General features: G+C 51.5%; 7 protein-coding genes across 7 annotated transcripts; 3 read left to right on the forward strand and 4 right to left on the reverse strand.

The window, feature by feature from the left end:
- Positions 1-552: 552 nt before the first annotated feature.
- On the forward strand, positions 553-1,164 carry N7443_010950 (uncharacterized protein; the record flags this gene model as incomplete). The annotated part of the gene is made up of 1 exon (XM_056891006.1): positions 553-1,164. One exon carries the CDS (start codon positions 553-555, stop codon positions 1,162-1,164), a length of 612 nt encoding a protein of 203 aa, XP_056737497.1.
- Positions 1,165-1,305: 141 nt separating this feature from the next.
- N7443_010951 (uncharacterized protein) lies at positions 1,306-3,195 on the reverse strand (the record flags this gene model as incomplete). Its single annotated transcript, XM_056891007.1, has 5 exons — positions 1,306-1,899; positions 2,040-2,588; positions 2,655-2,835; positions 2,909-2,988; positions 3,052-3,195. 5 exons carry the CDS (start codon positions 3,193-3,195, stop codon positions 1,306-1,308), a joined length of 1,548 nt encoding a protein of 515 aa, XP_056737498.1.
- A 669-nt stretch (positions 3,196-3,864) lies between these two features.
- N7443_010952 (uncharacterized protein) lies at positions 3,865-5,168 on the reverse strand (the record flags this gene model as incomplete). The annotated part of the gene is made up of 2 exons (XM_056891008.1): positions 3,865-4,780; positions 4,870-5,168. The coding sequence occupies 2 exons, from the start codon at positions 5,166-5,168 to the stop codon at positions 3,865-3,867; spliced, it is 1,215 nt and encodes a 404-aa protein (XP_056737499.1).
- Positions 5,169-5,417: 249 nt separating this feature from the next.
- Positions 5,418-8,049, reverse strand: N7443_010953 (Zn(II)2Cys6 transcription factor; the record flags this gene model as incomplete). Its single annotated transcript, XM_056891009.1, has 5 exons — positions 5,418-5,504; positions 5,560-6,515; positions 6,572-7,851; positions 7,911-7,937; positions 7,988-8,049. The coding sequence occupies 5 exons, from the start codon at positions 8,047-8,049 to the stop codon at positions 5,418-5,420; spliced, it is 2,412 nt and encodes an 803-aa protein (XP_056737500.1).
- A 654-nt stretch (positions 8,050-8,703) lies between these two features.
- On the forward strand, positions 8,704-9,802 carry N7443_010954 (androgen-induced gene 1 family protein; the record flags this gene model as incomplete). The annotated part of the gene is made up of 7 exons (XM_056891010.1): positions 8,704-8,781; positions 8,861-8,898; positions 8,952-8,975; positions 9,028-9,220; positions 9,290-9,341; positions 9,407-9,566; positions 9,616-9,802. 7 exons carry the CDS (start codon positions 8,704-8,706, stop codon positions 9,800-9,802), a joined length of 732 nt encoding a protein of 243 aa, XP_056737501.1.
- A 1,025-nt stretch (positions 9,803-10,827) lies between these two features.
- On the forward strand, positions 10,828-11,676 carry N7443_010955 (uncharacterized protein; the record flags this gene model as incomplete). The annotated part of the gene is made up of 2 exons (XM_056891011.1): positions 10,828-11,228; positions 11,295-11,676. 2 exons carry the CDS (start codon positions 10,828-10,830, stop codon positions 11,674-11,676), a joined length of 783 nt encoding a protein of 260 aa, XP_056737502.1.
- Positions 11,677-12,084: 408 nt separating this feature from the next.
- N7443_010956 (WD40 repeat domain-containing peptidylprolyl isomerase) lies at positions 12,085-14,088 on the reverse strand (the record flags this gene model as incomplete). The annotated part of the gene is made up of 3 exons (XM_056891012.1): positions 12,085-13,520; positions 13,570-13,955; positions 14,009-14,088. The coding sequence occupies 3 exons, from the start codon at positions 14,086-14,088 to the stop codon at positions 12,085-12,087; spliced, it is 1,902 nt and encodes a 633-aa protein (XP_056737503.1).
- Positions 14,089-14,228: the final 140 nt, after the last annotated feature.

The raw sequence follows: 14,228 nt of genomic DNA on the forward strand, positions 1-14,228 counted from the left end.
AAGTAAGGTAGCACAAGGGTTGTTATGAAGCCAGATTATTGGTGGTCTCTTCCATATGGGAATGTCTGAACTTCTAAATTGGTAGCTTGTAAATCCAGAATATATATCACAGGACAAGAAGAAGCATGATCAGCTAGTCGGGACGACCTGTGAACCACTAGACTTCAATCGGCTATTTCCTGTTCGGACTTCCTCAATATGTTTCACCCGAAAATTTCCCTTACCATTAACCCATTAAATCAAGGATATTGTCTAACTATATGAAGAAAGAAAAAAAAAATCTACAGAACGCCAGTGTGGGCTATATTTAGGACCCCACCTAAATAGGATTGCGGCACTTCTTCATGCAATTGGACCCTGAGATACGATAGAAAGAGAGGAAATTAATTTTTAGATAGCGCATATCGGTTAATGAGATATATAGCAGCGGTTGTGGCACTTAGCATTGATAGGTAGTGTTAAGCACTGATGCATATGCAGATGGGTGGAGATTCACCGTGTTAACAGTCTCTCCGCCTTTTGGTGTTTCCTCCTGCATTCCTGATTCTCATCATGGCCACCGACGCCATGGCCTCACGCCGGCTTGCCACAGCCCTATTCGGGTCCTTACGCAACTCTCGCTGGACTCTGACCCGTACCCTCCGAAGCGATAACCCCTTGGACCTCAATGGTGAATTGCGGGGCACGGCCAACTTTACCGCGCTTCCCAACTCCGACCACGACTGGCTCTACAGCGAAGAGGGCGAAATCCCGGGGATTCCTGGCAGTGGGGCTGCATTGGCAGGACTGCGCTGGACCAAGAAATACATTTGGCGGACGACCGATACGGACAAAATTAGCGTGTGGTTTGTGAAGGTCGCCCCCGGTCCCGACGAGGCAGACTACCTTTTCCACGACTTTGACTTCGAAAACGCACCGGATGAAACCGAAAGCAAGTCAGAATTTGTGACTGCTCCTACACCTCCGACTGTGACAGCTGATAGCGAGACTACGGTTCTTGCGGCGCGTGGAAACCATCTCTGCATCAACGATATGTATCGTACCGCGTACGCGTTTCGTATCCGCCCGGAGACTGGGGAAGTCGTGAGTTGGGCGAGTCGGCACGTGGTTCATGGTCCGAAGAAGGACCAGGACATTGTCAACCGGTACGAGAGGAGCGCGTAGCCTCGGAAGCCGTGTGGACGACCGTGCTACGGGCTACGGAGATTGATGGCGGAAAAGCTCTTGCATTTGAAGCGTATTATTATTACTATATCCCGATCTGTTCACACGTCCATATTCACATAACTATCCATCTTCTTCATCTTACAAAGTGTATATGAAGTCCGGCCGTTTATCTCCAAGCAGCTCGATCTGACTCTGGTCCAGACCTTCGACCCACTGATCACGATCACCACGCATCCGCTTGCGGTTTTCGCGGCGCAGCAGGAAGTACTGCACGATCGAGCCACCACAGAGAAATAGAACAAGATAAGCCAGTACAACGCCATGGCCGGGGTAGAATCGCGGTTTATCCTCATCACGATAGATATTGGATGAGACGATCCCGTTCAGGTTTCCCCATCCTATAATGAAACCGAGAGTCACACCGCGCTTGTAAACACCTGGGAAATCAATAAGTAGCTGAGGATATACCGACGAATAGAACAACCAACCTTCTGTATTGTTACTGGCCCAAGCGATGGTGTTGGCGATCGCAGGATAGATCCCCATCGCCCCCAAGAAAACTCCGGCGTAGCGTCCGCCAGCGGTCTTGCATCCCAATAACATGGAGAATCCGACAATTCCAAGAATTGATACTCCGATGTTGCACAGTCCACGCTGGCGAGTGCGATCTGCAAGGAACCCTACCGTCACGGTAAGAACGGCGGCTACGGCGTACGGGGGCACGCTAAGCAGCTGAGCATGAATCGAACTATAGCCTGATTCAAAGTAAATGGTGTCAGTTCAGCTACACTTGAGGTGAATATCCATCTTTCATACCCTGGTTCTTAAGTCAGTAAGGTGATTTCCAAGCTTATCAACATATGGGAACTTACTAGTTCGCTGATGATAGTGGGCACAAACAACGAGAATGCATAAAGCGAACCGTCTGCGCCCATATAGACAACAGCACCAGTCCAAGTTTTCCAGTCTTTCACACTGGCCCAGAAGTACGACATCTTGAACTCTTCATGCTCCGCACTCGACTGCTGATCGAAAGCCAGGCGGCGCAGGACACGTTTCCGATCATCTGGCGACAAAAATGTAGCCTGATCTGGGAAGTCATAGACGCACCAGAAGGATGCGATACCGATCAAGAAGGTAGCAAGTCCCTCCAAGATGAAAATCCATGACCAGCCTGCGAGCCCTCCGATTCCGTTCATATTGGCGATCGCTGCAGCGAGTAGTCCACCGAATGAACCAGCTAGCGCGGCCGCAGAGAAGAAGATGGCCATGCGCACGCCAAACTCGGAGCGTTTATACCAGCAAGACAAAAAGTATCCGACACCGGGGAAGAGACCAGCTTCGCTGAGACCTAGGAACCAGCGCACTGCCATCAAACCTGAATAGTTCTTGACGATGCCCATGAGTGTCATGCAAATACCCTAATTCCGATCGTTGTCAGATGAAAATCTAAAAGCACATACTCCAATACCTCGGATCATGCATACCCAGGACATAATAATAAGTGGAATGAAGATACTCGGTCGCAATCGCTTGAGCAGAATGTTGGTCAAGGGCTCAAAGACCGAGTATGAGACGAAGAAGATCGTAAGCGTGGCATTATACTGGTTCGGAGTCATATTCAGGTCCTTGGTGAGACCGACGATCTTCGCATTCCCGATGTTTGTCCTTGCGAGAGTCAGTATCGTGGGGGCTTCGCGGCCAGGACACGGCTGTGCGCGAGATTCATCGTTCGACATACCGATCGAGGAAGGAGACGAGGTATAAAAGACTCAGCCAGGGTACCAGGCGGAGATCGAGCTTCCATAGAAGCTTGCGATCCTGCAGATTTGATGTTAGCGATCTGAAGAGGGTCATCTGGGCTTGCACAGGGATGTTTCATACAATCTTCGCCCTCTCCTCATCGCTCAACCCAGCATCAGGATCTTCAAATCCAGCAACTCTGTCAGAGCTATTGGACGTGTACTTCTCGGGATCCGAGAGCTGCGACGCGTTGTCGTAAGCAGGTTTCTGATCAGACACTGCCATGATGCAGGAACAAAGAATGAACAGAAAGAAAGCAAGTCAGAAGCTCCGAGTAGCACACCGTGGAGCCTCTGAGCGGGGGTGCCAGAGAGCTTATAAATCTGCAAAAAGCGCTTGGAGGCAGGTGCAGACTCTAAGTTCAGCCGAGTCCACTAGGTGCATTCTCGGAATGGACGAACAAGGGGCATGCAGTTCCTACTCGATAGTTTTGACGCACGATCATCGGCGCGGCCCACATGGAGACGGGAATGGAGATGATCTGCGAGGACTGGACTGGGGAGTGGGGAGTGGGGAGTGGGGGGTTGATTGTGAAGCTTACCAAGGTACTAAACTTTGTGAAACTCGGGGAGAACAGGCCATGGTGGAAAGGATAGAGAAGCTTTGCTCCGAAACCTGGATGCAGGGATGCCAAGGACCCCAAGTACCCCAAGTTTGTATACTCGGTCTCCATTCAACCGATCGCGGGGAAAGTCGAATCCGTGGGGCCGTGCGGGTCGGGGAACTTACTCCGCGGACTACTCGACTTTCTGTTATCTTTCTCGAGATATTGAACTCATATTGCACAACTATAGACAAATTGTGCTTTGGTTCTCTTCTCTTCTCTTCTCTTCCCTTCTCTTCTCTTCAAAGATTTGCGAATCACCTCCTCGTCTTTGCAGTTCACGCTGAGCATCACACCTCCGAACAGGGGTCAGTACCGAACTTGGCCTCCTTGAAAATCTCGAGCCCGTTGAGGATCTGGTAAACTTGTATAGCTGTCTTGATCGAATCGAATCGAACGGTAATCGTTCCGTTGTCGCCATGCTCCCCGAAGCACTCCACGTGAGAAGAGAAAGATGACTTGGCGAGCTTGCTGTAGAGCCTCTCCCTAGTCGTCGGATGATGAGAGGTGAAGACTAGGCAGCGGCTTCGGCCGTTCTGCAGAATATTATTCTCCATATCCTGGCTCAAGAGATAGGTTGGGGTCGATACGGGCCGGACTCGCACGGGTGTGAAGCCCATATAAAAGCCCTCCTGAGCAACCCGGCTGAGGAAAGCGAGGGCACCGTCCTGATGGATAAAACTGACGATGGCGGTCGGAGACCCATTCATGATGTTCTTAGTATCGCACAGGGACGCAGAATAGATTTGTCCACCGCGGATTCGAGGCAGGATCTGGTCAAGGGTAGCACACTGTGGGAGATTTTCAATAACGACAGCGCGATAAACATTGCCAGCATCACGAGGCGGGACGTAGCGAAGTCCCCATTGGAAGAACATGTTGCTCTTCACACCCTCCGGACCTATGATGGTCCCGGGGCACCTGGCAGCGGCAACCTCGTCCTCCTTATTGTCGAACACAGTCGACCCATTGATGGCCCAATCGATCCAGTCCTGCGGGTTGGCTAGTTGGAGACGGATCTCATCGGGCGAAACGATCTTTTCACTGAGACCTGGGATCAATTCAGGGGTAATGTCCCGGCTGGCAGAATCAGAGCCCAGGTAGATCGGAGAACCCTGGCAATCAATCAGTCTGAAGACTTGCGGAGCACGTCTGCTACCACCGTTGCGGCCAAGGCCACGGCCACGGGCACCGCGAGAACGGGAACTGGCAAGTACCTCACGGATGATGAGCTCAGGAGCATGGATGCTGTAACATGTCAGAACATTCATCCCTCAGCAAGCAGACAAACATACCTGCGGGGAAGCAGGGTTGGGTGCTCGAATTCTGGAGATCCGTCCAGCAAATTGGCCTTGGACAGACCAATCAGCCTGGACTTGGACATGGGCTCCAGAGAAGTCATCACGGATGCCATGTCCATCTTGGACTTGGACTTGATAGGAAGTGACGAAAGAGGCAAGGGGGAGGTCGAACGGGACGAAAAGTAAATGAAGAAGGCGATGAGAAGGAGCAGGGCGATCAAAATTCCAATACTCGGAATTGGCAGAATATCCGGGGAAAGCGTAGTGCTCTCGATGTAGGTGGTGTACCCCATCTTTGCAAGGTCGGCTTCTAAGCGATAAATACTACTGGGATGAGATATGGACTTGTCTCTCACTTGGTTGCGGGTGGCACAGCATGGAAGTGAGGCCCGTTTGAATCTTGATTTGACAAAAGCAGTAAGCAGTGAGCAGTGAGGATGCAGCTGCAGCTGAGAATATATGAAGACGAAGAAAGATGAAGCTATTGAAGTTATGACCGTGATTATGATCATGATCGGGAATGATGCTGGTGATATCTTTGTTTATCCCAGAAATTCACCTCCTGCGAGTGCAATCCATGGGAGATTGTCATCCCAGCAATGTTGCATCAATTGGCGAGCATTTTGAATCTGTGTGACAAAGTTAACGAAGCTCGGCAAAGAACAAACAAAAAGATTAACTAACCTGCTTCAGCCCCGACTTCTCGAGCACAAAGAATCGGTTCAACAGCTTGCCGCGCTGCGAGGGATCTCGGGATTCACACCCCGCAGTGAATAGCGGGAACAGAGCACAAACCTCGGTGGATGCTCCAAGGCGCATACGTTCCAAGGCCCCGATAAGCTTACGAAGAGCCTCTTTCACAGGGAAGGAATCAGGCGATGATCCCAGCACTCTCCGATGCAGGTGCAGCAGGCCCGCACACCGGAAGGCCTCTTCAATGGCCATCATATCTCCGCTTTCACCAAGATGGTGGTCTGCGTCTGCATGGGCACGGTCACCCAGGCCGTCCATATCACCAAGCACTGCCTGGGCTTCCATCACCACATCTGCGGACGGATGCCACCCGTGCCGGAAGTTGCCCATCTCGTCAAACCGCTGATTATCGCATTCTTGTACCAATCGAGCAAGGCGGATGAGGAAGAATCCAGTCCGCGGAGTGCATCCCGAAAAACAATCGACACAGAACTCATCGTGGTCATTGGGACCACAACAGGCCGCCAATACAGTATGGTACAACGTCAACGGAGGACCTGCTTCACGACAGGACAGGGCCCCCATGGTGTCGATATACCCCAGCCAGCGGGCAAAGAACGCACCAACTCGATTACCCGGTCGTGCAATGCGCTCACTTCGGGCAAGGAACAAATCTCGCGCAAGCTTCAGATGACTTTGCCACGTAATGGGAACCTCGAACGTCCCAGGTGAGACAATTTTGAGCGACAACAGCAAAATCGAGGTTGCTAGATGGCTGTCGGTGATCTCATCATGAGAAGACTCCAATGCAACTCGCAAAGTCGGGAACACATCGCTAACAAAGTGCGCGATACGGTTGGCTGGCTCTGGATGGCCCAGATAACGAGCACGATGACTCGCAGAGTATGCCAAAAGCAGGTTCAAGAGGTTAGGATCGCCAATGGCCACTGATCGGTTAGTATCGCGAAGAAAGGGTTGAAAATGAGACGACGTAGACACTTACTCGCCGGCAGAACAGAAATGAACGGATTGTTATCACAATCATGCGGGACCAGCATTCGAGAAGTGTGGTTGAGGAAATGATGGAAATACATCAGGTTGATCGGGTTCTCCAACAAGGTCTTCGGAAGCGGAGACAAATATCTCGGAATGTTGATGGCCACTGGGGTGGCATAGTAACCGCTGTAATCAGGTTGCAATATGTCGGATGCCGCCCGAGCCACAGGCGAGGATGCAGTATCCTCACTTCGGCCCCGCGAGCCGATCATATCCAAAGCAGCATTGATGTCGATGGCAGCGTGGTCATTGTTGAAAGCCAGGTCTCGGTCCGGGCGCCCACAATCCAGGCCATAATTGTCATTAACACTGGTCAGATATGCCTGCCACTTGCTTTGAGCCAAGTTCGCATCCTTGGTCGCCCGGTCATCCTCCTTGGCATCGGGTGACATCACGTCTGAATGATGAAACGAATGAAGCGACTCGGTTCTATTTGCAGGCGTTGAACCGAACATCATTCCATTATGGCCGGAAGATGTTGTCCCGGGAGTTCCTACTTCGTGAGAATGAAGCATCAACGCAGCGATACCACCGGCACTTCGCAGGTCGTGGTGATGTCCATTGGAATGGGTCGAATTCATGGAATACCCCATTCCATGCTCATTGTGCGGAGACAATTGAGCTTCATTGTGGTGTTCATGGAGTGATGAATCAGACAAATCATTAGAATCATCTACCGAGTTGCGCAGAAAGGACACCGGCTGCGCCACCGGGTTGGAGTGAAATGCAAATGCAGAAAGAGACCGAAGGCCTACGCCTTGATCAGCAGCCGCTGAGAAGGACCCATGGAAACCCTGAGCGAATGGAAACTGACCAGGCGAGACTGAACTGGACAGGGATGAGTGCTCGGCCCAAGTGGTAGCAAAATGGCCTTCAGCTTGGGTCGGCGAATGGACCCCGTCGGACGTCGAGTGGGGCTTCGGGGACTCGAAGATACCGCGTGCCGGAGTGCTGGGTGAGATGGCGCCTGGAGAGCCAAGATCGCCAGCGCGAACATGTATGAAGCCATCAGAAGGAGCACTGGTCATTGGCGCAGGCATTTGTGCCAGGTTGGCACTAGTAGGTGGGACATCAAAGCCTATCAACGTGCCCCCATATCCACTGGATTGGGAGCTGGGGGAGTCGACGGACGAACGTTTCGTCCTGCCACCCCAATTCAGACGCACGCTATAATCGCAAACCTCTCCCTGCCGTTGACAGTTGAGACACATCGGTTTCTCCTCGCCACTGCACGATTAATGATTAGCCACCCGGACAGCTGTTTAGCGGGGAAGCTTCGTGCTTACCATTTAACTTTGCGAGCTTTGCAGGGCCTAGCCGTGGGTTAACAAGCATCAGTCTAACGTCACTCGGGTGGACTTACCAGCATCCTTTTCGGCTTCGACGCTTGGGCTCCGGCGCGCCGGGTCTTCGCGGGCGAGGCATGGCACCTCAGACCCGAGGCCTCGGAGGCAAAAAGGATAAAATAGGCTCGAACTTGCCCTAAGTTCCAACCAGTCTATCTGTCATGCAGTATTACTCAATATCACCCAGTGAACTGCAACTCACGGACCACAACTGCAATTGTTTCGCTTCCTGCGTTTGCAGTTTTGTTGTCCCCAAGTGGCAATAAAACGATAATCGACAAGACACCCACACCTGGTAGACAAGCACATCGAGGTGTGGGAGGGAGATGTGCCAGAAACAAACGGGGTTGGCTGCAAGGACAGCAAAATGAGCGTTCTACTGCAGATGCAGTAAATGAACACTGATAGGGTTACGATCAATGACGATCTTGCACAAGTGAACTAGGCTAGTTGGGTCCACTCAATTCAGGGTTGTTATTCACCACAAGGATCACGCAAGAGATGGAAAAAGGAGCTCGAGGCAGAAAAGATTCACAAATCTGGAGCAGCGTGTTAAAGTGTGGGGAAAGCGATAAGGGACAGCTGACTCAGTCGGATGTCGGGAAAACCCGCGGTCCGAGGCGGCATACCGCGGTATCCCGGTCACGTCACGTGGCCTGCGTCATCGGAGGTGCTCGGGTTCCTGGATTTAGATCCTGGTTGATTATTAGTCCTTCCTGCAATTTCATCAGCCATGGCCCAAAAACTGACTTTACAGCATCCACTGCAGCGTTTGCCGAGTCCATCACGGGGCTTCTCTGCTCTCGTTCATGTATGTCCCCTAATCAGACGGTCCATGGATTTGGGCCTGGGTCGACCGCGTGGCCAGGTTCCATGGCTAACATGCTCAGGCAACTGGTCTTGCCAGCTTTCTATGGTCTTTCAAATGGTAAGTCTTATACGTGGGGAACCAAGGACAACTTCACTGACCGATCTTTAAAGGATGCACGACAATCCTAACCAGGCGTACGTAGCTCGGAACGTCTCTAAAAACGTTTCATATGCTGATCTACTCTAGTAATGAGGCCTATGGCTGGCACTTTCAGTATTTGACCGTCATAGGGCTGGGTCTCTCCACTTTGACCTTTGCTTGTGGCCTGCTAGCTGACCTCACTCTGTCTCGACGGCTATTTTTGGCCAAGAACATATTGTCTGTGTGCAGTTGCCCCATGGAAGTTTTGATCAGTGTTCTGTACTGGGGCCTTCACCTGGTGAGTATCACAGTCCTATCTGGATGCTCCACTTCGCTCCATAAAATTTGATCTAACAAAGACATCTAGATTGACAAAAACCTGGTCGTCCCTCCGGAGATCTTCATCCCGATTCATGCTGGTTCGTCTCCAACCCTTTTCAATACGATGCATCTAAATTGGCCCTTTACTTATCCAAGAAAACAGACATCAGCTTCCATGCAATTCCTTCGATTGTCATGCTGGTGGACTTGCTTCTGCTATCCCCGCCTTGGACTATCACCGCCCTTCCTTCTCTGGGGTTGTCCGGCGCCATCGCCTTTGGCTATTGGTTCTGGGTGGAGAAGTGCTTCAGCTACAATGGCTGGTAAGTACTGAATATCTATTCTGTGGAAAAATTTGCTGATCCAGCTTAGGTACCCGTATCCTATCTTTGAATTGCTGCCCACTCCTGGTCGCATCGGCTTGTTCTCGATGAGTGCCATCGTCATGGCACTTAGCACTGCCACTTTGAAATGTGTGTATGGACGGATTAATGGCTTTGGGACCCTTGTTCCTGCCCAGTCTCGATCCGGTGATATCAAAAAGGAGGACGGACTTTAATTAGCCATTATACTGGAGCTTGGGAGATGGATGAAAGTAGTAGCATTGCATCAAGTTGCTCGCGGTCTCTCTTAGAAGTAGAACTAGCAAGGGAATACAACATTTAGATTCAGGAAATATTTGTACTTACCAACAACGTCTGACTATTTATCTATCCGACTTTGAAAGCAATTGAGGCATCATTAAGAATCTCACTGAGCCAAAAAGAAAGACCCCCCCTTAAAAAAAAGGGAAGACCGGTGACCGAACCGGCAACCTTGAGAAATTCAGGTATCATTGAAGTGAACTTCAGTCGCGCGCTCTCCTAGAAGGGAGGTTCCACAAGAGGAAGGTGAAGTGGTCAATCTTTGTCATCATCGGAGAATCAATTAGGTAAGCCCAAATTGGTCGTGGCCATGATATGCCTCTGGAACCAATATCGGCCTTGTGACTTGGGTAACCCCCTAATGTCAGTCCTGTTCCAGGCTTTACCAGGGATTTAAAGGATCCAAATTAGGGGTTTAAAACTATGTACTTTTTTTCTTGGCGTACCTGATCGGCATTTATGGATAGATCATGGTGGGGTGAGTTCGGTTGCGTGAAACTAGCCAATCGCCGGAAATAGCGATAAGTTCGGCGTTGTCGTCTTAGTGTATTCTATTTTCATAGCATCCCGCGTTAGAGTCAACTGGGGCCGACGACGCCAAACAAGACCCGGGTAACAATAATCAAGAAGATCGAAGTGATAGGCGCCTTAACGGCGGATCGTCGGTGGAGCCGTTTGGGGTTGATGACCCTTGCATTGGAAACGTGGAAGTGTCAATCATTTCCCGGGAATTTAAGGAAGATGCAAGCGGAGAATGAACCATCTAGCGCGCTATGGATTAATAAAAAAAGAGGCACCGAATGCAGGAAATCGGGCTAGTCGCGAGCCCCGGCTGCTTTCGGCCCAGACCCTTTTTTGCCCTTTTCCCTTTCCCTTTCCCCTCTTTTTCTTCACTTGCGATATGGGCTGCGTCTAATCCCAGCCGATCCAATTTGTGACCATGATTTTCTCGGCCTTGCTGCTCCTGTCTGTCGTTTCAACCGCGTTGGCTGTTGACAAGAACTTAATCCCCACGTCCGCTTCCTCTACCTTCCCGTCATGCGGTCTTTCATGCTCCGAGCTCTACGCCGCTCAGGATAGCTGTACCGCCAATTCAGACTCTTCCACCTGGGTCTCCTGCTTCTGCCAGTCCTCATTCGTTTCGAATCTGAAAACATCGGGCGCCGTCTGCTCTAACTGCGACACCTCTGATCAAGCCCTGGTCTCTACGTGGTATAGCAACTACTGCAGCTCGGGAGGAACCACCACCACCAGCACCACCTCTTCGTCCACCTCCACTGCTACTGCGGCCTCCAGCACGTCAAAGTCGTCTACACCTGCTACCAATGAGAATAAATCCTGGTGAGTTGGGTCGCGAAAAATTTCCATTTCGTGACAGATGCTAATCTATGGTTCCGTTCCGCACAGGTGGAGCACCCATTACCAATGGGTGATTATGCTGATCGTCCTCGCTATCGGATTTAGCGTCATCGCTGCGTTTGGAGTCTGGCTCAAGCGCCGCTACGACGCCAAGCGACCTGGTTTATACCATGGCGGTACTGCAGAGGCCAGCAGCAGCGGCGCCCTCGGCGGCGGAAACTCGGGTGTCCTTAGCCCTGTGCCTGTGGGAGGCTATGCCTCTCCGGCACCGAACAAGTCGCGCAACTTCGGCGAAGACTCGGTTGCCAGCAGTTCACGTACTGATATTGCACCCAAAGGTGCCCTTGTACCGGGGAGTCGGACGCGGTTGCAAAAGACGGGTCAGACTCCGGCTGCAGATGTGGAAATTCGGCAGGTTTCACGTCAGTGATTCTTGATCTATTGCCTTGGAGGGGGAAAAATCGCGTGCTATTTTTCAGGGGCATGTGAACCGGTATCTGTGACAATGGCTACTTTCTCGTCGTCTCACTTGCATTTTTTGGAGTTGTCTATGTGGATATATTGGTGAACGGATCTGCTTCTATTTTTGATTTACAAGGCCGGACTGGAGCCATATATTGTTTGATTTCAAGGCGCTGGCTGCTATTTACTGGGTATTGCATGACCAGTGTTGCTTTCCGCTTTCCGCTTTTTACTTTCTACTTTCTAATTACAATATCTACAGTACGCCTGGATGGTCCTGACAAGTCAGCAGTAATTTGCACAGGGCTCGATTCCCTGCAATTGAAAGTTCAATGCGCCCGTGATCTCGTAAATATTTACAGTAGACCTCCACTTTCTAGGAAATGCTGATGCTGACAATCTTCACGTCCACCTCCGGCTTCTCTTTGTGGGTCTTGACATTTTCAATCTTATGCACCACGTCCAGTCCCTGCACGGCACGTCCGAAGACCGTGTGCTTGTTGTCAAGCCAGGGAGTCTTCTCCGTAGTGATAAAGAACTGACTGCCGTTGGTGTTAGGGCCTGCGTTGGCCATAGACAGTGTGTAGGCTTTATCGTGTCGCAGACTGGAAAACTCATCGGCAAACTCGCCGCCCCAGATCGACTCGCCACCAGTACCGTCACCCTGAGGGTCACCGCCTTGGATCATGAATTTGCGGATGACCCGGTGGAAGATGGTGTTGTTATAGTATCCTCGTCGTGCGTGCGTCACGAAATTCTCTACCGTCCGCGGGGCCGCAGATGGGTACAGTCGTAGATGGATATCACCCAGCGTGGTGTGCAGAACTGCGGCTGTTCCAGTTTCTGCAGCCTTGGTGGGCCCCGTAGCGGAGTCCCCAGCAGCCTGTGTCGGCTTCTCGTTCTGGACATCACGACTCGACTTGGAGACTTCCGTCTCGTTGGTGAACATGTAGAAGCGCACCTTGGCAAACCCAGTGCTTAGTAGAATCGGGTCGCGTTCTTCAGCCTCCTGCAACAGCGGATTGCTACTTGCAGCCATTGACACCGTCACCACGCCCTTTTTCAGCGGCGCTCCCTGGTAGAGAGCCAAGTTCAATGCGCGGAAGGGTTCGTCACGACCGTAGACCCGGACCACGCGGTTAGTATAAGTGTTGATGCACTTTATTCCATACAGTGATCCGTAAAGGAGGAAGTAACCCGACTCGTCGAAGGAGACATTGACCTTGTTACGGGTCGACTCTCCTTCCAGCTCTCGTTCAACGCCCAATCGTCGTCCGAATTCTACCTCGTCCAGCTGATACGGTGCTGTACCAGCCTGTTGCATTTCGGTGATGGTCGCTATTGACTCATCATAGGTTCGGTAAAGCTTGCCTGTGGCAAATTCGAAGACGCGCACCTGGCGGTCAGGGAATGACATGGTCGCGAAGTGTTCACCGGAGGGTGAGATGGTGATCATGGTAGGAACGGACTTAGCCTTCTTGAATGCAAACAAGTTGGTCGATGACTTCAATTCAAACACGTTGTCTGGTTTCTCAAATGAGCCGTCTCCGGCTCGCCAGTATTCGACCATGCCCGACTCATCTGCTGAGATTACGCAATCAAATGCATTGTTGAAGGCCAATGACACCACGGGAGCGCGGTGAACGGTCTTGACCGTGTGTAGGGGTTGGGGATTTTCACCCCGTCCATCAAAGACTTGAATGATATTGCTTGATTCGTCCGTTACGGCGAGCAATGGCAGAGAAGCGCCTCGACGATGCACCCAGCAGACACATCGAGGTATAAAGTCGAGTGTATACATGGCCAGAAGATCTGCTCCTCATTAGCAAGGCGACCAACAGCATCGGACTAAGAAACTAACCAAATGTGATCACATCGAAGATCTTGACCGTTTTGTCGGTTCCCGCAGTCGCAAAACTGCGCCCATCGGCACTGACATTCGTACTGCGAATCTCGCCAGGGTGGGCTCGAAACTCCTTCACGAATTCGATGCCTTCGGCCATCTTCTTCCAAAATTTGACAAAGCCGTCGACGGAGCTAGTGATGACAAAGTCGGTGACCGGAGTGACGGTCACGAACGACAATTGCTCCTTGTGCATGAGGGACTTGGAGTACCGTGGGGAAGCGGGCAGGGCGTTGACGTAGACCTTTTCGAAGGGGAGCTTTCTGCGCTTCTTCTTTGGCGCCACTTCGGTGGGCAGAGCAGGACCGAAGTCATCGTCGGAGGAATCATCGTCACCTATACAGCTTCGTGATTAGCAGTCTGGCGCAAAGAGGCGGAGCTCCGGGCGGAGCGCAACTCACCGTTCTCGTCGCCATTGATAGCAGAGTGAGGGCGCTTAGTCGCTGCAGAAGCAGCGAGCTCTTCGGAATCAGCCATTCTGGAATTGAGTAGTAAAGAAACCAAAAAGAAGAAGGGGGAAAGTTCAGGAACGTCGAGAAGGCGGGCGGTGATGAGCGCACCCAACCAGAAGCTCGGGCCACGCAACTTTTCTCCTTTCCCTCGTTTCCCCCACTGTT

The sequence above is a fragment of the Penicillium atrosanguineum genome (genome assembly GCF_028827265.1).
Source record: "Penicillium atrosanguineum strain IBT 20685 chromosome Unknown utg000008l_segment0_segment0, whole genome shotgun sequence".
In the NCBI taxonomy this organism is placed as follows: domain Eukaryota; kingdom Fungi; phylum Ascomycota; class Eurotiomycetes; order Eurotiales; family Aspergillaceae; genus Penicillium; species Penicillium atrosanguineum.